This window comes from Ischnura elegans, chromosome 11 (assembly GCF_921293095.1).
Source record: "Ischnura elegans chromosome 11, ioIscEleg1.1, whole genome shotgun sequence".
NCBI classification, from domain to species: Eukaryota; Metazoa; Arthropoda; class Insecta; order Odonata; family Coenagrionidae; genus Ischnura; species Ischnura elegans.
The window spans coordinates 86,775,213-86,798,602 of record NC_060256.1 but is presented as its reverse complement, the minus strand read 5'-3'; the positions used below and the strand labels follow the sequence as shown (position 1 = coordinate 86,798,602).

Below are 23,390 nucleotides of genomic sequence, written 5' to 3'. Positions count from 1 at the left end.
AATAGAAGTTACTAATCGACCATACAATGAATTGCGCAAATGCGGGAGTATTCCTTTGTCGCTCTTGTGCCGATTGTTGCCTTTGCCGACATTGTTGATCATTTTAAGTGTAGATGTTGCGTGGGCGCACGCAAGTAGGGTTGCTATGATACGCCCGTATCCTTTGGCGAGCTTCGTTGCCGGAGCGGGATATCTCTCTTCGGAGGAAAATTAAGGGGAGGGGTTACCATGGAGAAGGCACCAGGAGTGTCCGGGATCGGCCGAGTTTCCTTGTTGCCTGGGAATTGATACCTCATTGGCTGATTTCCCTCTTAGAATTGCTCCGATAGACTCTTTCATTAATTTTATTTTGAAATAATAATAATATAATAATAAAAATAATAATAATATAATAGCAGTAATATTAATAATTATGTTATTTAAGTTTACATAGGTGCATCGGTCACAATAAAATCCGCAATAAGGTTATGTGTTACATTTTCGTCACATATGGTCCTGCTAACCTATTGCTTATCATCAGGTTCTGCTTTTTCATCATATATACTAAAATGCATGAACTTACTCAAATCAAATTAAATTTTATGCGCTAAAACAATAAAACTAACACAGTAAAAGGTACAGACACACTTTAAGCATATCAAATTTTACGTATAATAAAAGTAATTACATGTAAATAAAAGTAGATTTGAAAGCACTAAAATATTACCAGATCTATAGAAGTACACGCATATAAACCCAGCACAAAATAATAATAATGATTTTTATTCCACCTTAGAAAATCACACGATTTCAGGTTTTACAATTTCATGGAACTTTAAAGGGGTTATGTTGGTGTACCCAAAGGGTATCCTGTGCCAGGCTTACCATAATCTAATATTAATCGGCAGCGGCTGGTGCTTCTCCTCTTTCACCCGGCATTAAAAGATCTTTTTTTTTCATAATTACCGTCGAGTGCTCAAATAACTAAGGATTATGCAGAACCAACAGCTGTGGCAAGCATCAACGAAAAAACAAAGACAGATTTAACTTTCTCCTGGCGAATAGCTGACATAAACATTTCTTGGGTTTCCATCCGAGAAAGATTCTCCGTCTCCATCATTTTTCCAGCCTTTATATCAACTCACCAACCTGTCTGTTTGTTTGTCTGTTTGTCTGGTACAAATCTTGTAACTCAAATTTGACTCACTTCCTGTGAAGCAAAAACGCTGAAATTTTGCACACTTCTTCATTTCCGATGACAATACATGAAAATATAACTTTTTCTCTCCAACCTCCCTTTAATTACCCCCCAGTCAACCTATAGCCCCCCAAAACATGTTTATTTTTAACATAGGGGGGTGGCATTTTTAACATAGGGGTAGGCATTTAAAAGCATAGGGGTGGCATTTTGAAACATAGGGGGCTTACCATTCACTGAAAATTTAATAAATATAGTGACTTTTTTAATACGTCACTTTTGGTTTTTCGGGGTCACTGAGTTTTTTTGCTTTGTGTCATATATAAACGTTGCTCATCCCCTGTAATCTAAATATAAAGGCTGGTTTTAAAAAAAAAATTTTAATAAGAGCTTATTTGTATTTAGCATCTTATATTCTGTATTTTGGACTGCATATATTTTTGTGGTGATGAAATAAACGTACGAGGGATGGCTTAGTGGGAAAGATTCTTTATTAAAGTGACTTATCTTTCCCTTCCATCTATCGAATCAATGTTATGAATTACGCTTTAGGTTTTCAGTGAACTATCCAATTTATAGCGGAGATTTTATCTCCAATGAAGACTTTCATTCCATGAAATGATTACTTTAGTATAGGAAGAAGAATCATTGATGAATAAAATCTATTTCGTGTTAAATAAATTGAATTCACCTTTGCGTAAATATTGTTTTCAACTAATAGAAACTGCGCAGTCACTTCGAGCGCTCTGTTTAGATGCCGGCCAATTCCTGAAGTGGTTATATTGAATACATCTTCGCTACGTATGCAGACTCAATATTACACAAAATCTATGCTATCAAAAATACTTACGCCTTAAATGGTACTGAAGTTGCCATTACATATGGTATGATTATTTATTTACTGCAGAGAAAGTGTATGTCACGGTGCCCCTTAAAAATGCAATTTTAGAATTTTTGTCGCAACCTTTTTTTGAAAATTTCCCTCGAGCAATAAAATATTATCTGGTAAATTCTAGAGTAATCAATTAGTAATTACCGCTTTGCCTTTGAGTATTTGCATTTAGTATAGTTACTTCAAAAAAGGTTGCTACAAAAATGTAAAATTGCATTTTTAAGGGGCATCATTCATTCTAATGACTAACTAAATTGCATTTTTAAGGGGCACGGGCCCAAATTTTCCCAAATTAGAGTTATTGGATAAAACTTTGTAAAATCATTCTAATGACTAACAAATAACTGAAGTTTAAGGAATTAAAAATTTTGACATTTTTTTACTCTTGTTATAGATTTTGAGTATGGGTTTGGGATGACAAAGCAATGTACAGTTTGAATTTCTAACGAAAATTGCTGTACGTAGTTAAGATTCATGAGGATCGGTGCCGTTTTCGGAAACGGCCGAGGTTATAACGCGTGTGGCCACGAGGATCGTCTGAAAGGGGAAGTTGCTGTTTGGAGGGATAAGTGGTAAGAGTTTAAGGGAGGGACCGGGAGCAGTAAAAGACCTGCCCCTGGCCTTTATACCTTCCCGTTGGAACCCCTGGTGTAAATCCAGCATCGCGCACAGGATACATACACAACGTGTGATAGCAAGTGGGGCTATTGCCTGCCTAGCCATGGACATCGAGACAGACATGTTATGGTAAAACTCGGCAGACTTAGATTTTGAGTCCTCTGAATAAGGAAAAATGTCGAATTTCAGCAAAAGTTTGGTCTATTACTAATTTCTTACTAAATATTTGGTAAAAGCAGATAATAAACTATATATTTTTATTTCTGTGGCAATAAATAGTAATATCGGCACCTCACGTACTATGACGAGTTAAAATCTTTTTACAAAGTCTAAATCGACCCACACAAGGTTGGTTTATACCTTAATTTAGAACGTTCTTTTTTGCCATCTATAGTATGCATGTGGAAAACTACAGTGCAATGCTATTATAAAATAATAGTCGTCAGCCAATCTACGAATTGAAACTGATGGCTGTTAGATGTTCAGTTATATTTGCTGAGAACACGATTCGTCGCGATTGATTCAACCCCAAAGATAGTATGGATTAGTAAGGATAAATCTCACCCTGGGATAAGCCGAAGGCGATGAAAATCTATGAATTCAGAATGCGGACGGTCCATTTTCCTTCCCTTAGCTACCCCGAACTTAACATTTAAAACGCATTTGATCCTTTAAAAATATATATTCACCTGTAACTTAGCTGTCGCATTGGTAAACTTCCTATGTATTCAATGCATATGCTCATTAATAGAGGAAAATTAAAATTAAGGATGGAAAACTTTGAATGAACAAGGAAACAAATTTAAGTGTAGAATTTGAGTCTCAGTTAATAATTGTAGTAGAAGTATGCATCCACTTTGCTAATAATTACCCTCATTGTAATTTATGGGGTTGGTATGAAATTCGTGGGCCTCTTTGCACACTGAGGATTTTGCTTTGGGGTCTCCTAATTCTTCACCCGCATATTTTTCAGGCAAATGATAAAGGCTTTATTTATGCAAAAAATATTCATGCACATACATTAAAAGAAATTTCCAATTCACCGCTAAACCGTTAAGGACTTGTCAACAGCTGGCACCTTTTACATAAATAATTATTTGACAACATTTTCCATTTCTTTTATGTACAGTACCCATTCTAATAATCAGTTTACGTTATAATGTACATTTTAAGTACACAATACGCAATGAAATATACAATACCAATGCACCATAAAATATTAAGTACCTAAAACTTTTTATTTTTTGGCAATATTTGTAAATTTATCAGTGTTTTAACAATATAAAATTATCTTCTATTTAACATATGTATTACCATTCTTCCATGGACTATCTTTAATTTTTACTCTTACGTTCTTTCTTGCCGTAAGTTTACTTAAGTATAATTTTTCATCAATTATGTGTCACAATAATATAAATTACTGTACTCGACTTTTTACTTAATTTTCCCCATTTTGGAGGGGGTAGTCCCCTGGACTTCCACCCTTTTGGATACGTCCCTGTGCTCCTGGGTGGGGATGTGTGGAGAATCGCATTTTACTTGGGAAGGGGTGGGAAAGAGTAGTGTCCTGGATCGGGCGCTTGAGAGCGCCACCGTTCCCAAACTTCCCCTCTCCCGGCTGACTCTCCTCTCTCTCGTGTTGATATCCGCAGGAGCAGGTGTTTCAGTACCAGGGCAGGAAGATGGCCGCGTTGGAGCCGCACGTGTTCGCTTTGGCGCAGGCAGCTTATTCGTCGCTGCAAGCGTGCGACGCCACCGACCAGTCGTGCGTGATTTCGGGCGAAAGCGGTGCCGGAAAGACTGAGACCACCAAGTTCATCCTGCAGTACTTGTGCTCCGTGACGAGCAACGTGAGCACGTGGGTGGAACAGCAGATCCTGGAGGCCAACACCATCCTCGAATCATTCGGTGAGTGCTTACACAAACATTACCTCTTTGGCGCACAAGATTTACTGAGAAGGCTAGGAAAGAGAAGAAAATTATCTTCAAATAAGTTATGTCAAGGAAGCAAATTCCCGCAGTTAAAATTTAGCCTTTGTTGATTTATAGAAACAGCATATCTACATCTACATATCAAATATCTACATATAGCTCGAACTCGAACCGTATATAACCAATAGTATAAAACTCGAACTCATTCTCATATAATCAGAATAAAGTGTACTCGTGTTTGTATGGCAGTGTTATTGTTTGAAATTTTATGTATTTGATATTTTTGTAGCAATTTTAAAAACTTGACTATAGGATAGCGGATACCATAGTAAGGATATCGGAAAGAGAATTGCATTAGCAAAGGAGGCGTTCATGATAAGTAAGGTGATTATGACAGGATCGTAATGTAAAATTGTAAAGAAAAAGCTAGCGATGAGTCTGATCTGGAGTGTAGCGTTTTGCGGTGCGGAAACGTGGACACAGGAGAAGAGGGAGAGACTGGAGGTGTTCGAGATGTGGGTGTGGAGAAGAATGGAGGAGGTGAAGTGGACGGAGAGGAAGAGGAACGATGATGTGCTGGACATGGTGGGAGAGGAGAGGCAGCTCCTAGATGAGATACGGATGATACAGAAGGTATGGATGGAGCAAGTGCTGAGTGGAGAGGGGATGTTGTCAGAGGGTAGAATATTGAATGAACGAGGGATATGAATGAAGAGAATAGGATTTTTAGATGGACAGATAGGTTAATTTAACAGGAATGTCCATTAAGGCAGGGAAAAATAATAAAATTGTTCTTAAATACTCCACGGAAACCAACCTAAAAAGCACAATACCGTAATAATAATTCACTAACTCCTACTATTCTCCCACGGAAATTTCGTTGGCAGAAGGACAAATGAAATTCGATGACCGGCAATTTTTTTATGAAGATAATCGGAGTAGCACGGCCTATTTCTGCATTAGAGCTACAAAACTTTCGTGGCCGTGATGTTTAGGATCAAGCTTTAAGAATCAAAACTCATGGAACCTTATTCAGCAAAGACTATTTTCGTTGTGAACCCAAGACATTTTTGTGAAAATGACATTCCGCTTCAAATGTTAAGATTCGCAACTTATTGAAGTATTCATCAGAGACAGTTTACCAGGCGGAGCTACGCAATTTTCGTGGCCACGGTGTTAAGTCTCAAATTTTGAGAATCGAAACTCGGAGAGCCGTATTCAGCAAAGACTAATTTAGTTATATACCCTAGATACTTTCATGGACTTCATTTCTAGCCTCAAAGTTTGAAAGCAAAAACTTTTTGTATCTTATTTACCTAGGACTATTTATCGGCCGGAGCTACGAAACTTTTGCTGCCTCGATGTTTAGTTTCATTTTTTTGAGAATGGAAACTTATGAGCCCTTAGAGCCAAAACTTTTTTCATCGTTGACCCACGATATTTTCGAGGTCGTGATGTGTAGTTTCAGGTGTTGAGATTGGAAATTTTTCGAACCATATTCAGGGGAAACTATTTACGTCTCGGACCCACTAATTTCGTGGGCTAGGTGTTTAGCCTCGTATTTGGAGAGTGCAAACTCATAGCACCTTATTCAGTAAGGATTGTTTACCTATCGGAGGTACAAATTTCCGTTGACGTCGTTGGCGTTTGGTATCTACTTGGTGCGGATTTCAAATTTTTTTAAATGGCAATTTACCTGATTCAGTTCAGTAAAGAATATCAATGACGAAATAAGTACATCTCCCCCCAGCAACGTGGACTTTTGGGTACAGCGACAGATCTTAGAGGCCAAACACGATCGTCAAATCATTCGGTGGGTCCATCCCAACATTCCCTCTATTCACTAAGAAAGACCTATTCAGCTGCAGAAATTTCGTGGGAATGATAACTTGGAAGCTCGATGATAGTCGAATTTTTAAATGGAAAGACAATTGGAGTCAAGTCAGTAATTCGTGGAGCCACAAAATTTTCGTGGACCTGATAGGTAGTCTCAAATGTGTCCTCACCTGTCAAACCGAATGTCGCGGGTTCGAATTCCACCGGGGTAGGTTGACCCTATCCGGGGCAAGGATATTTGTTACCGTTTATTGTTAATTGTTGTCACCCCTCCCTTCTATGTAAAGACCTTTTTTCCTGTTTTCGGGGTGATGAAGATAAATTTAAAAACATTGGGGTTCAAAACTTAGCGAAACTCATTCAGGTAAGGCTGTTAATCTGTCGGAACAACGACATTGTTTTAGATTCAGCGTTTTGTATCTTCTTGGAACGAATTTCGGTGTTTCTTTAATCGAAAAATATACCTGAAAGGATTTATTGCTTTACTGGTGAACTGATGCAATGAAAGCATCTCGTTATCACTTGATACTTTCCCGGAAAATGAATGACAGGAGTGGCTCTCGCGTTTCCTGCCAAATCAACAACAATGACGTGTTTCCATGACGGCGTTGCCCGAGTACGGAGCCGAAACGTTGGAAGAGGAGCTATTGACCCGGATGAAATCGGTGAGAGAGGGAAGATATTTGGGTAAACGAGGGAGAGGATGGGAATATGATTTTTAGATAGCATGAAAGGGAGTAGATCTTATTGTGAATTTAATAGGGTAGTTCATGAAGAGAGGGGAGTCGATAGTATGTCCTGAAGAAATCTTATCGGGCTTTCAACCGAGTTACGCTGCCCATGACTGTCGACGTTTCTATGGAATACTTTTCATCGTAGGCGGAACTATTTGATCAGTGTGGAGTACGTTGGTATATCCTTAAATGTAGGAGATTAATCTTCTCAAGTTCGACAAACTGCACTGAAGATGATGGAAAAGTATTCGAAACTTGGTAAACCGTGGGGACCCCAAACCGCTCGGAAGAAAAAGAAAAGACGATCTATTCATCAAGGCTTGATCACCTGCTGCCGACTCGAAATTTCCGTGGTCGCAAGAACTCGACTCTCGATCAGATATTTGAATCGAACGTAATCGGGCTTAGTTCAGTAATTACAACTAAAATTTTCGAGTCGATAATTTATCAGAGAAATGGCATATATTAGAACAATTCTCATTTTTGAAAATAGAAAGTCAAAAATCAACTCATTAAAATTTGTTCTTACATTCATGCCTATTTTGTTTAAGTCAGCGTGTTTCGATGAAAATTTTAGGTAATTTTTATGTAGCTTTGATGTAATTGTGTCGTAAACAGACTGTGTTGTAATTTATTTTGGCTCTCCATTAGAGCATTTCATTTTTATAGCTTAAAGATCGGAAATCCCGCCATCTTTAAGAACCCTTCAACCTCTTCCGTTTTTCACTTCTTGTGGATTAGGAAATGTGTAGTTTTTAGGTGATCCATCCATACAGAGCTTGTTGAATCGAGGTTGAATGGAAAAGATATGTTCTTTCCAGTTCATCCGTTTGGTTTATACTCATCGATTTTTAACCAAACCTCCATTGTTTTCAACTATGTATGACTGAACGTTTTCAAAATTGATGGCGCCCACACTCGTAAATTTTAGATTTGATCGCTAACAACGTTAGTTTTAGTCATGGGAATACACAGTTACAGAAATGGATTGACCTTTTAAATTTTTTTCTATAAAAATGGCTATTACATAGTGTAAAATATGCTTTTATTAATTCTATGCGTCAAAAAATAATGTTTATGTATTTTTTAGGTTTATTAGTTTCGAGAAACCTTTTTAAAGGATGATTCTGGGGGGTACTTCATTTTTTATATTAAATGAGAATTTTTAACGCTTGAATTCTTCAAGGGGCCAGTCAATTAGCAAGGGGACATGTTTTTGTCACGTGTGTTAGAGTATTGTTTCCTTAAGCCTTTCAAATAGTCAAAAAGTAACTGAGAATTTCGTTTAAAGGGAATAAAAATTAACTGAGTTCGCTCATTCACTATGCTAGTAATCATTCCGTAGATGAGAACTAAATCGTGGAACATCGCATTGAAATGAGTGATTTGCGGATTAGGGGGCGAAGGAAATGCATTAACTTATTGTGTATATTAAAAGGAAAGCATTAACTCTTTTCCCCCGTTATTATACATGTCCGGAAATTATATTTTGTCGCTTTTCTAACTTTAATAAACTGAAGAGCATAACCTTGCGGAAAAACAGTGTGTTTTGCCGTTGTAATATCTATAATTAAAATTATTCAGTACTTGTTATGCATTGAAACTAAAGACGAAATGCTATAGCCGTTGGTCACGTTTCCTACAGCTTTCTGGCACTGAAGGCTTAAATGAAAAATGATTTGGAAATTAAATTTTTTTCTCTACTTATATTCTATAATAATTATACTAAAAATACGATTTAAAAAAATGCTGGAGGGGAGCTCAAGCATCTCTCTTTCATGCGAAGTTTTGGCAACGTTATGACAAAAGAATTGTCTTTTGCAAAGCCTGCTTTAAAATCTTTGATTCGTAGTGATAAAAGTTAAGAGAAAATTCTTGCATTAATTTTTGTGTGCATTGCATAGACAAAATTGAGAATATTTTTTACTTTGACGTAACTAGGTTGATACTTCACTCTTACACGAGCATTTTTAACGAAATTTCAATATCATGCTTGAAATTTTGTGTTGACTCTTAAAGTTGCTATTTAGGTAATATTTTTCACTAATATAGTCCATTGGCAGGGGATAAAACGTAAATTGAATAAGTATGTCTCTATTTCCGTTTAAAAAAATTAATCTCACGCCATAGACCAGATGATTTTCAGCGAAGAAATAGGATTGTCGGCAGTAGCTATTCCAGGAATTAAATGCTATTACCTCCTACATTTGTAAACAAGTTTGCCACTTTGTTGTCTTTTTCATGTCATTGACCTTAATTTGTTTACCCAAACTATTTCCCCCTCCCACTCCCCTCACGCCACTTCCATACACCCCCTCATCCTACCTTGGCTCTGGGCATAAATACATGAAAGAGTGTCTGTTTCATTACCTTCAAAATTACATAGTGTCGAAATCGTGGTTGGTTGTAGAGTTATATATTAACTCATTTCCGCCCACCGTGGCCATATGGCAACATCCTTCCATTCTGGGCATACGAGTCTCTTGAAGAAAACCCTCTCTCATTTTTGCTGTCGTATTTTCACCGATAATGTGTCGATGCTCGCATTATATTAATCTTATTTTTAATTTATTTTTGGAGCCGGTAAGAAATAAGCCCACTAACGGGTAGACGTGGGTGCGAAACGGATATTCAATTTGGACGCCGCCTGTTTGTAAATTACATGCAAATATTATAAAAGAAAACACGAAATGGTTGTGTTTAGATTATTTTAACTTAATAAAAAAATATATGCTCGCTCTGAAGATAGATACCTTCTATCAATGTCACTTGTAGAAATTGAACAACATCAGATTCTGAACTCGTTACTACCTGATGAATGCAATTGATTCGGCCATTACTTTGTGAAAATCCATGTTGAAATAAAAATACACAACCTTGGTAACTTTTCACTGGAAAATTATTTCTTGGTACGACGCGTTTCGACGCTGAGGCGTCATTCTCAAGTACACTGTTTATAATATCACGCATCCCAACCATTCCCTCACCAACCCTTCCACTCCTCCCCAAATTTCCCCCCCTGTATAACCCTTCTCCCTCCCCCCCCTGCCAGAATTTGGGTATTTAATGGATTGTCGATATTATAAACAGTGTACTTCAGAATGACGCCTCAGCGTCGAAACGCGTCTTACCAATAAATAATTTTCCAGTGAAAAGTTACCAAGGACGTTACTACCTATTAAAGCTGTATGGCTGCGTGTCATTCAGAAGAAACAAGTTGATGTATCCCCAAAAGATTTCACTGGATTACTATTACTTAGGAGCAACTTAACTTAATATCTTCACAATCGCAAGCAGAAAGTTTTCCGGTTATGGGTTAAAGTGTGGCGATTTTCATCTGTTGTTTATATTTTACCATGGATACATCGCGTTTTCATCACGACAAGCCTGAAACGATTTCTTACGTATGTAAACAGGTATGAACTCACAATTTGCATTGGCTGCAATAACTGCTAACGAACATACTCGCCGTGTTGAGTTAATTATATCAACCATGTTACTTTGTCTTGGAGTGGTTACTCTACTTGAGGCAATGTAGGTCGTCGCTTGTAAAGACACACTCTCCAGATGGTAACCTAAGCCTGTTGCACCTGCTCCGGCATTTGTCTTACGCCGTCGTCGTGCTACCTGTCGTCCCCCTAAGGGAATCAACAGACATGCTCTCTAATTACGTCTCGAGCTAAGAACAAATTAACTCCTGTGCGGTGATTATTTTCCACTGTGAAAAGTTTATTTCAAAAAAACTTAAGAGAATTTGCTGTCTTATTCCGAAGGGCAAGCTTAGAGATTGTTATTTCTCACCTGCATCCGTAGGAAAGGAATTTATAAAATCAAAAGACCAAGTGGATGCGTTAGATGAAAGCAGAGTGTGCTCAATTCATTGTGGTGAGTGCAATGTAAGTGAATATGGCGCAATCAGGTAAGAAATCCAAATCAAAGTTAACAAACTTGTGAACCTTCACTAATTTTATGTCATGTTTCCCTAAATAGCCTCTCAACAAAGACGCCGTACCCAGCGCAGAAACATTTAGTCCATGATCTTAATGAAATTAAAATTAATATGCAGTCACCTTCTTCCTCAAATATGTCCTGCTGCTAGAATACGCATCACTAGCGTGGGACCCGTATGAAAAGGGGCAAACAAAATCCATTGAGAAGGTACAAAGAAAGGCAGCGAGGTATGTAATGGGGAAGCATAAAAACACTGATAGTGACATTAAAATGCTGCAAGTGCTGGCATGGGACTCAGTTGGACGGAGAGGAAAAATGAATACGCTTTGCACACTTTTGCGCACACTTTCGGGGGAACAAGCGATGGGGTAACTGCGAAAAAAATATAAAGAGCCCCAGTGACATAGATAGGAATGATCACAACTACAAGATGAAATGTCGGTTACAACGGACCAGTGAAAAAAGGTTCTCATGTCTCAACGGGATGACTGGTGATTGAAATCAACTCCCTGCAGAACTGTTTCATCCCAGTTAGCAACACAAAGATTTTCAATAACGGGTGCAAAAAATTATCTTGGAGAACTAATTTTAATTTTATATTTTCGATTAAACTGATCTAATTTTATTTTGGCCGATAAAAGTTATGACCGCATTTTGCCGGCGGGGTTAAGTCCTCACTTGCCAAACAGGAGGTCGCGGGTTCCAGTCCCGCCTGTTTAAGTTACCCCCTATCCACGTCATAGTTGTTTGTGTAAGTTATTTTTTTGACATGTTATCAACCCCGATGTAAAAGGCCGTATAGAGCTACTTTCGGTGGTATGAAAATAAATAAATAAACTGTCACCACCTGGAAAATAGCCAACTTGTACCTATATAAAATAATTATAGTAATATAAAGAAGAAGTGGTAAGATAAGGTTTTGGCATCGGTAGATAGGAATATTTAAGGCTGTTGGAGAAAGGGTCGTTTTTTAGGGTTCTCAGGAGGGGAATGGGAGAGGGAGAAATGTTCCAGGGCCAGGGTACAACGTGCGACTTCATTGTCGCCTTGTGTGCTGTGGTCGTCAGGGAGGAGTCCTCTTTCCGGATAAACTTCTTCTCTTGGGTGTTGACTTCGTGTCGGTCTTCGATTCGTTTTATGTGGTGTGGGGGAGGAATCTTTAATTAATCTCACCAAACTACGCTATGATTTCCCACTTTTTAACAGCAGATTATAGAAAGAATTCTGCTGATTACCGTTTTCAGTTTTTTTTATGATTTATAGTTATCCCTTATCGTGCGAGCAGATAAGAGCCCACTTGAAGAGCTTTCTATAATACTGAGATTTTTCGTAAACTCAATATAAACAGCCAGAGTATGGGTTATTTGCATTACAAATTGAATCATGAATAAATTGTATGTTTTTATTAGTTGTAATGTACATTTTATGCAGATGCATGTCAATTTGACTTTAAGAATCCTATTCTGACTTGAGTTTTTAGTTTTTTTCCGACAAACATTTCATTTTCCACCCACCTTCTAACGGATAGAGTATTTATATGTGTCATTCCACCTAAATCTGACCATTCGATTGCCCTTATTGGTTACCGATATCAACAGAATTAATTAAATAGTCCTCATTCAATTACACAGCGAAAAACCTGAAGTATACTACAGTTTGCAATATGCTATGATGTTGAAAACTGCAAACTTTACGTGAGCGTCTTCATATTAGGTGTCATTTATCCAGAAATACGGAGTATAGGAATGTATGAAATAACTCTTTTAAAGGTATTAAATTGTTAGAGATAAATAATTGATCAATTTGTGACTCATAAACAATTTAGTAAAATTCATAATAGGGACAAAAAATAATTTTCATAAGTTGAAATTTTTAAAACTGTTCATTTTTTTACACTGGCTTCTAGAATATGCATGTATGTATGTTATTATACTAATTATATTACCACTAACCGATTACCCTAACTACGTACTTATCCCTGCCGTATTGTTGATTGATATGGCGTGTAGTAATAACCACGATTACTCCGTCCAGTCGACATTGAATCCATTCCTGAGATATTGCTAGCTCTTGCCCCCAAGCCAAACGCACGGTAGGCTCTGCTTCGATAGCAAGCTAAGCTTGGCAGTCCATTATCGTTGCGGCTTACTCTCGGAACAACTAGATACTACCTGGCAGGTAATTATTAAGAAAGCTTCCTGGCCATAGGGAAAGCGTTGCTAGTGATAAATCGAAAGAAATTCCCAATCTGTAGCTTGAGAGGATGCATAACTGCCTATGAAACGGATGTATCTTATACTTTTACTTGACGGATTTCTCATTCGCTTATCTCCTAGAAAATGTATGTATAGAGTAGGCTAAGAGCTATTAAAAGAAATATAAATAAAAGACCTATGAGTATAGCGCTTTGTGGTGCAAATACAGGGTCACATAAGAGGGAAGACGAGAAAAGACTGGCGGCGTTCGATATGTAGGTGTGGAGAAGAATGGAGAGGGTGAAGCGGACGGAAAGGAGGATGAACAACGAAGTAGAGGATATGGTGGGTGAGGAGAGACAGAAGAGATGATTATAAATGAGATTCAAAGGAGTCAGAAGGTATGGATGGAGTGAGTGCTAAGCGGGGCGGGGATGTTGAAAACAGTATTAGAGAGTGGAACGCTATGTAAACGAGGGAGAGGAAGGAAGAGAATAGGATTTTTAGATGGAATGAAAGGGAGAAGGCCCACTTATAAACTGAAGAGGGAAGTCTATAAAGGTAGGGAAGACTGCCAGAATATATCTTGAATACTTCATGTAAACCTATCCTAATCGGTAGAATACTTAAATAATGGTAAACCCTCTTGAGGTTGCTTAAAAGAGGGAGAGTTAGTATTGAAAGCTAAACATTAATATAATACACGCTTTATTTCCGTACCAATGTGAATATGATGAAATATATAAAAGGTGATTTTATCCAAAACATATTCCGGCGATTTCATAGGTAAAATTTTTGTTGTTTTTCCATCTACTTTTTTTTTCTATGACCTCACTATATGCGCCATTATTCCCCTGTCCATGTTCGTGGACATTTCAGAGTACGCGGGCTGCAGTTAAATTTTATGCGCGTAACCGTGGAAACCGCGTTACCTCATGGAGACGCTTTCCGTTAATCACTACCTGCCGCCGATGGCTAAAAATCAGCCGCCACATAAAACGTTTGGAAATTTTCAGTTTGGTAACGTCCTGCGGTCACTATTCTCTACTGAAGAGGATTTTTTAAATGAAATATGTCGTGACCTGTCCGATTTTTAACTCGGTTAAACTTCAAGCCCTCCATCCCATCATAACTGATTTTTTTGCTCTTTTTATACTCTACAGTTGATTTTTAAGAATAAATTTGATTTTTTTACCGTATCCTAAGTCAACAATTTTTGGGTTGACGTGTATAAATTTAATATTTGTAATTCTCTCATAGTACATATATATTATTTCTTATTTTTGCCACAAATTATTCACTTTAAGTTAACAGCTGAGGAAGGCGCTATTGGGATTATATTTCTAGGAAAACAAGCGTTTGAATTTTACCGATCATTTTCCATTCATTTACATAATTCACAACATACAATAAGCATATGCTATAACAGAATGAAATTAGGCACCCCCAAAAGAGCTCTTTTTGGTGGGGTTGCTATCCGTTGCTATCCCGCAGTAGAGGAAAACAAAAATATCTAAGCATCAGGGAAATTATAAGCACAGAAAAGTGTTCATCCCCACAAAAATATCAAAATCAGTGCACAGTAGCGATAAAAATAGAATCATCATAACAGAAAAATTTGGATACTTAAATAGCTTCAACATCATCATCACTGGTTAACAATCCTAGGATTGGTTTGACGCAGCTCTCCACTCAGTTCTCCTATCAGCTAATCTTTTCACACCTACGTATTTCTTCTCTTTCACATCTCTCTTTACTTGTTCCATATATTTTGTTGGAGGTCTTCCTTTTCCATTCTTGCCTTCCACTTGTCCTTCGACGATTGTCTTCATCAGGCCATCATGTCTCAAGATGTTGCCTATAAGGTTGTTCCGTCTTCTTATTAAGGTTTTCATGAGGCTTCTCTTCTCTCCTACCCTTCTTAGGCTGCTTATCTCGTCTTATTCCAATGCTATTCTCTATCTCGGTGTAATATTCCAATGCTAAACGCGGGATATGTCCCCACCGTCTTATCGCGAGTTACTTTTCTAATGAGGAGGACCTATATTCAACATATATTTTGCAAACGCACTGCTATATTTGTAATTGTTTTAGTAATTTAATCTTCTTTTTCGCTTTTCGTATTCTTTTTTCATTTTTATTTTGGATAGTGTAGTAAGAATATTCACCATAGATAACCTAGGACGAGTATCGGCGATTTAAATGTAAAATGGAGATTTTTCCGATCAATACTTTCGCAGTGATAAAAGGGAGCTGAACCTTTGAGCGAAAACCTGTAGGGAGATATGCTGCCTGAGTTCTTGGAAATATCTTCGTATAAAGTAAACGAGAATCATTGAGTGCCGAGGTAGTTCAATGAATCAGTGATTTATAGAGATCCTCATTTCAAGGGAAGGGAATCTTTGTCCCCTTCCTTATTATTATTATGGAAGTAGACACAAATTTGCCTTTAAATCGGCATAATGAAGCCATCACTTCAGCCCAAAGGTATATTCATTTATTTAAGGCTTAGTAAAGTGGATAATAAAACGAGTAATATCGCCACAGTCCAACGTAACTCAACGACGTAGCGTAAACAAACCTCAGAGTAAACAAACAAAGGTGCTCAACTGGAGTGAAACTACGATATGTTGACAGCGTTGTCGAGTTGGTGGTCAGCAATTGTGTATAAATCGTTTTCCAAATTAGGTTAAAATTAACAGAGCAAAAGTTCTCACTAATTAAGTTATTTTTATTCATCACAAATGGTATAGTTATGAAGGTTTACCGTATTTCCAGAGAAAGTTTTTAAATTCTTCCGATACCTAAGAGTCAATATAACAGCCGTTCTTCATATCACAGAATTATTCCATTTTTAGTCAAATACATACATTTTACAGCTATTTTGATTGATTTAAAATTATTTTTATTTTTATAAATGACAAATTTAGCCGTTATAACTCGTTGTTGTCGAGTTTATCTAATGAAAGCAGTATTTCGAAGCGCAGGTTCTACCTTAAGACAGGTTTCCATGTAGAATTTAAGACACATTCTGACTGTTCCTCTTCTTTCATGGACTACTTGATTCGATTCTCAACTGGGCCTACTCCCATTCATTCAATCTAAAAATCCTATTTTATTCCTTCCTCTCCCTCAGTTATTTAACATCACCTCCGTTGCTATCCCGCAGCGGAGGAAAACAAAAATATCTAAGCATCAGGGAAATTTTAAGCATAGAAAAACACGATAAAAATAGAATCATTACAACAGAAAAATGTGGATACTTAAATTGCTTATCTCGTCTTATTTTTAATGGTATAATATTCCAATACTAAACGCAGTATATATCCCCAACATCTTATCACGAGTTGTCTACCCTCTGACACTGTTTTCAGCGTCCTCTCTCCGCTCAGCACTCGGTTCATCCATACCTTCTGTCTCCTTCATATCTCATCTGAATTCTGCCTTTACTCACCCACCGTGTCCTTTGAAATGTACTTTGTTTCTAATTATTGCAAAAATAGTGGAAAATTAAAATATGAAAATTTGAGATCTGGACCCATCAAGCAACAATAATTGGAATGCATAAAATAGGATGTGTGAAATATGGTTTGAATTAAGGCGCTATGCAAACCTGATCTCCATGGATTATTACTCTCTAAGCCATTTTGTTCTCATTTGGTCCTTGGCCGCGCCTTACAGGTACGGATAAAATTGCATTGCTCTGCCTAGCCTGCGAGCTTACTCACCTTTCTCTGTGTGTCCCCAAAATATCATCAAATTAATTGAACCAGCGACAACATTTCCTTTGTTACAGCTATGAGGAAGAATAGAAAATATTAGATTTGCAATTCTAAGCATGTCTTTGAACGTAGGTTTTCGCAGTGAGAGGCATCGTTGCTAATGGCTTCCGGGTGCAGTTGCGTGTTGCGCTTTGTCGTGCAAGCTTTCGCGACCGTTAAAGGGCGCATCATCAGGCGATGAATGGTCAGGCCCTGTAACGGTCGCGAAAACTTGCACGACAAAGCGCAACACGCATGCTGCACCCGGAAGCCGTTAGCAACTAAGCATGTCTTGCCTAAGCTATGTGGAGTAACGCATAATTTATTTTTGGAGGAAAATAAAGACTGGCTATATTTTCTTTCTTAGGTACTCGAGTCAGTTCTGGTACCGTTTTAATTTTCAATTCTAAACAATCAGCTAAAAACTGGACTGAATACACACACGCATGAGAATTGCTGGATTTCATTGGATAAATTCTGAAATGGCGATTGTCGCTTGACTCAAAAAATGTTTTGCGTTGAATTTTCAACCTGTTGTAATGGATTTAAAACTAATTCGATCAAAAATATTCTGAAAATTGAAACCTTTCCTTCTGAGGAATTAGGAATAAGGATTTAGCTATTGGATAATCCTTTGATGGAACATGGAATATGAAAATTGATTGTTTTATTTAACCTAAACCATAGGTTTATTATTGATTAATAATTATTTGGTGAAATTTTAATTGCATGAAATCATTTTTGATTTCCCCAATGCGGAGCTTATCACACCCTTAACTCATATTTCATTTATGATATCTTTGATTTATAATTCAAAATTTAATTACATTTAGAGAGCATAGTTCTGTGAAAACATATGATCCCGGATAAATAAAATGAATGGAAAACGAATCCAAATGAAAATTGACTCTTTTTCCATTAATATGAATTTTTTACGGCTTTTAAGCTACTCATATTTTTTTCTAGTTCTATATATGGAAAAAGACACATTTCGATACGATTTTACTGGCGATAATAATATCGACGGATTCTTAAAAAAATATTGAAATGCTAAAGGTGTGCGTGGCGTATCGAGTTATTCTTTATGAAAACCCAACATATCAGGCTGGCACCACGGTTTCGCAGCTCTGGTAGTAAAGAATACGATATATAGTCGGGATTATCATTGAGTTGCAAGCGGTTTTTTGCCGTAAATTCAGCGGAGACTTTGCCGTTTGGCAAACCACCAGGATCCCGACACCAGGGATGATTCAGTGGAAGCCAAAATAAACCGCACGTATGTCATGAGATAAGGGAGTTAAAAAATTTTTGGCCGGCAGACGCATAAAACAGAGCAATATTTTGAAATCCGCCGTTGCATAGGGACCTCTGAGCATTGTTACGCCGTAAAAATAATTTCAGTCGACTGAATTTATTTTTCATTTACGCATTGTTTCATTCTGGAAGTACTAGGGCATACATGTAGAGGGTTTGTTCCAGTTTTGGTTTTCTTTGGAAAACATTTAAAAGAGGAAATCGGGTCATGGAGGCTTTTAGTCACTCCATTTTGTGTACAAAAGTTTAATATGCTATAGGTATGAATGTATACATTGTTTGCATAAATGAATCTTTAACAATGGGTGACCCTTTGAATCAGTCGGTTGAAAATCAGCCTAAAGTTATCTTTGGTGTATTTCGGCTGCGGTGTGTAACGTACCATTTGTTTTTCTATATGCGTTTTCACTGCCATTTTTGTGTTCATAAAAATTGCTGTGGTATTCACACTCGTCTACAGGTGGAGTAAATATGACTTAAACAATACCATTGAAAATAGTCGTGACAGTGACTTTTCTCAGAAAATCCAGCAAATTAGCAGGAATGAACAGAAATGATTGCACTTCAACAATTAGAAATAATAATGCGCTACTTTTATCAAATAAGCAAACGCTAAGCATATCAAAATTTTCTGTCCCCCTTTCTTTTGAACAACATACAATTAACCCTTCATTTAAGGTCCTGTTGGAAGTGTAATTAGTTGTAAAGATTAATTTTTTATATTTATAAATCCATATTTGATCCAATTTATTTCCTAAAGTTTCCATTTTTAATTTAATATTTAAATTAATTAAATAAATATTAAAGTTCCCAGTTCCCAAGCTTAAGAAATATATTCTAAAATGAGTTGCGCTTTACTTTGGAATGGTAGTATTAACATGTTTTTCATGTTGGATTTTTTAAAACTTGTTTTTCTGCTAGGCTTAGTTCTAATATTTATTTATAGCAAGAGAAAGTAATTGTTGTTGTGTTAAGAAATTATAAAAAAAAGGTTGAAAAGAAAAAGTATACGAGAAGAAAAAGCAATACATTGGGAAAATATGCTTTTATAAATTAATAAAAATAAATCAACCTTTTCAAAAATATATTAATTAATGCGGGTTGATTAATGTTGACCTATTCAACATCACATCAGCCACGAGTTTAATTTGCATGCATTTATTATATGCGCTGCGGCGATAGACTTCATAAATGGGGGTTTCGTTGGGTGTGTATTACCTTTCACCTATATTATCAAAGAGTATATCGCTGTCGATTTTCAATTCCAAGATTTTCTACAATTGATGTAATTATACTATTTTTAACTTATTACTTTTTTAGTCTGCCTCCCAGAAAACGGCTTACTAGTTTTCGAAATATCATGACTCAACGGTCAAAATATTGAATTCGGAAATTCATTTTATGCGATACCAGAATAAAATCCAGGTGGATTTACAATTCAGAGAAAGTGTCTGCGGATTGGCTTAGCAAAAATGCTGTCAAAATTCGGGTGTAAAGATCTAATGAGTGAAGTGTATTATTTATTTGAAAGGGCTGAGTTTTAACCCGCCTGTTTTATAGAATTCACGATCAAATCACCGATTTCATTGTTTTATCATGTTAATTTATGATTGCTCACCTTGTTTTGCCGGTTTTTCTATTTAGCGTGAACATTCATCGGTAATTAAATTGCGAATATGTATCTGTAATGTTAATTCCGAGAAACTTGCTTTATCCTCGCATTAATGAAATCAGTTAATGGGTTGATTTAATTAAATTTGCGTAGCAACAGCCGACGCCACAAATCCTGATGGGATGACGCCGTTGCAATATTTTTTTTCGCGACCCGTCGCTTCGACTGACGCTATGTTTATCAACTACGGGCAATGGCAACATGGCAATTGCTGCCAGAGGGAGAATATCATCGGGGGAGAAATTAAGAGAAGTAGGCTTTCGAAAAAGCACGGAGGGATTAATTTCAACTCCAAAGCTCAGAAGTGCTTTTACGGTGCGTTCTGCGTGTTTATATACCTCGGCTCGCATTCAATTCCCAAATGATGAATTGTTATTTTAATCATGGGGGATCGCTGTGGATGAAAGCTGCTGAGGGCTGAAGACTTCGATCTTGCATTTACATCGATTAAAAATCTCATCGATAAAACAAAAATGTAGGAAAAACTACAAGCCTGTTCTCGAGCTGGATTTGAACTTATATTTATGGCAGTTACTTCCGAAAGATACTGCGGTAGAATTCAAGGAGGCATAACATGCGTAGAAAAGTTGTCAAAAATTATTTTTGTTTTTCTGGAAAACGTGCTCCTCCGAGATTTTCTGACAAACTTTGTGAAAATTTCGGTATTTATATCGAGAATAGCTTTCAGGAGATAAGTGACTTGCGCAAAGGTTTTTCTATTTTATGTACTGATTTTGCTTAGAGTAACTACAGTTTAGCAGCATTTGAATTAACTTTTATACTCCATCAACTATTGGGTTTAAACACAGAAAATTCAGTTTTGCAAAAAGTTGTCATAATTCATATTACTTATTTTTGTCCTTCTCCCATTCACATGACACATATATGTTTGCAGAAAATAGGGAAAATCAATGCCTTTCGTTTCCTTCATCAAAGAAAACGAAAGGCATTGATTGCGACTAGTTACCTACCATTATTGTATTCATTATATAAAAATTATTTGGTTTCAGAAATCCCAGTTTAGACGAATGGCAACCGTCAATTTTAACCGCAATTGAAAAAGGCCAGATAAGCGCCCATGCGATGCCACTCCACGTGACGTCATTGGGACCTAGTTTCTATACGAGTAGATAGAAGTTTTACATTGTCTAAGATTACTAATGCATGCATGAGGCACAGAGCTCAGGGAAACATCTCTTAATAATCACATATTAAAATTACCTAAGTTCGGAAAGTTTCCTTTGTTTGATAGGGAAATAATAATACATATTTAAGCCAAACGCTACCTGCTAGCAGGGTACTCAGCTACCTGCTAGCAGCCTGCGTCCTATCAGCTCTCAAGCCTCGCCCCAAGGTCACCTCACATTCCGACAGCTGGAACCAGAACGACGTCATATGGACTTTTCCCATCATTCCTACTTACCCGTCTTGTTTTCGCGCGCTTGAAAATTTTCACTTTTCGTTTAATCGCGAAAAATAGATATCGTCATTCGAAAATTTATGAGCGAGAAATGCGCACTCTAGGAGTAATAATCTCTCGATATAGGCAATAAAAAATTAATAGGAAACCACCCTATCACCAGTTGGAATTTAAACGTGAAAAAAAGTAAATGGTAACTGTTACAAGCGCAATTACAGTTACACATTACTTATTTACGGTAAAACATTTAGAAAACTCCTGAAGACATTCATGCAGAAGGATCTGAAGAACGTTACCTTACAATACAAATACAGCACACAGCTTTTGGTTGGTATTTTAGGAATACTTCTTTTCGCATAAAGTTCTTGTCACACGCCAGAAGCTTCAGTCATAATGGTCAACGGTCGGTGCAGTCTAGACCCATTAATGCATAAAGCTATTTTTGTCAAATTTTCATTAAAAAATGAATTATTCTGGCTAATAATGTCCATTTTAACTTATTTTTGCCATTTTTAAATTTTTTATGATCAATAGTTTAAAGTCAGGTCTCCACTCCACACTTACACTCCATCTCAGTCTTTCAGTAACAATAGTGGGCAGAGGTTTAGGCGATCAAATGTATCGGAATAGGGTGGTTACTTATTATTTTTTATTGCCTAAATCGAAAGATTATTACTCCTGAAGTACGCATTTCACGCTCTTAGATTTTCGAATGACGATATCTATTTTTCGCGATTAAACGAAAAGTGAAAATTTCCAAGCGCGCGAAAACGCGACGGCTAAGTAGGAATGATGGGAAAAGTCCGTGTGACGTATTTCTGGTTCCCGCTGCCGCCCTGTGAGGTGACCTTTGGGCGAGGCTCTGAGCGCTGATAAGACGGAGAATGCTAGCAGGTAGCAGAGTACCCTGCTAGCAGGTAGCGCTTGGCTTAAATATGGATTATTACTACCTTATCAAACGAAGGAAACGTTCCGACCTTAGACAATTTTAATGTGTGATTATTAAGAGATGTTTCCCTGAGCTCTGCGCTTCATGCATGCATTGGTAATCTCAGACAATGTAAAATCCTATCTACTCGTATAGAAACTAGGTCCCTGTGACGTCACGTGGAGTGGCATTGCATTGGCGCCAATCTGGTCTTTTACAAATGAGGTTAAAATTGACCATTGCCATTCGTTTAAACTGGGATTCCTAAAACCAAATAATTTGTATATTATGAAAACCCTAATGGTGAGTAACGAATAGCAATCAATGCATTTCGTTTTCTTAATGAAGGAAACTACCCTATTAAGCTCCTGGCATGTTACACGTTTTCGCCCGTGCGGGAAAAAACCAGTCCCGTGATCAAAGCATTCGAAATCTTGAGTTGTTCATAGCATCCGCCAACAGGACAAACTCGCATCCAATCGGAGCGCTTGCTTCACAGTTTCTGTAGTTCATACATGGTGCATTTTTGACCTACACATCCTCAGTAATTTTGGTTCCCACTGCCATCTACTGCTATCAAGGGTTAAAATTTCGTGACACAATATTTCTCCACTCCGCATGTACATGGAAAGGTCCTTCCGATCCATATTATAGCTTCGGTTTGCCCTCCATCCGCGTTTGAAACGACTCTGACGTTCTATTGTCGTGTCGTCGAAAGCTCATCCATCGTCTGTCTACTCCCTGCCTCACCGTCTCCCTCCATTAAGATCGCTCTCAAATCGGCGAACGCATTTGTGGCAATCGCATTCTGTCGCGAGCTATTTTTCGCGGCTCTGTCTCTCTTCCATTAGGATGTCCTCGGAGACGGGACTTTTAAGCGTGAATGATGGTTGGAGAGGAAAGAGCTTCGCTCAAAATACACCCAGTTCGTTGAGTACATCATATCAAGGAACAATCCGT

The 23,390-nt window shown here is 37.4% G+C and overlaps 1 protein-coding gene across 2 annotated transcripts in view; it reads left to right on the top strand.

The window, feature by feature from the left end:
- LOC124167585 (myosin-I heavy chain) overlaps nt 1-23,390 on the top strand; it is a 506,524-nt gene that overhangs the window by 403,865 nt on the left and 79,269 nt on the right. For both annotated transcript variants that reach the window (XM_046545559.1, XM_046545558.1), the window contains exon 4: nt 4,340-4,595. In XM_046545559.1, coding sequence (XP_046401515.1) covers nt 4,340-4,595 — 256 coding nt within the window. The remainder of the gene's footprint in view (nt 1-4,339; nt 4,596-23,390) is intronic.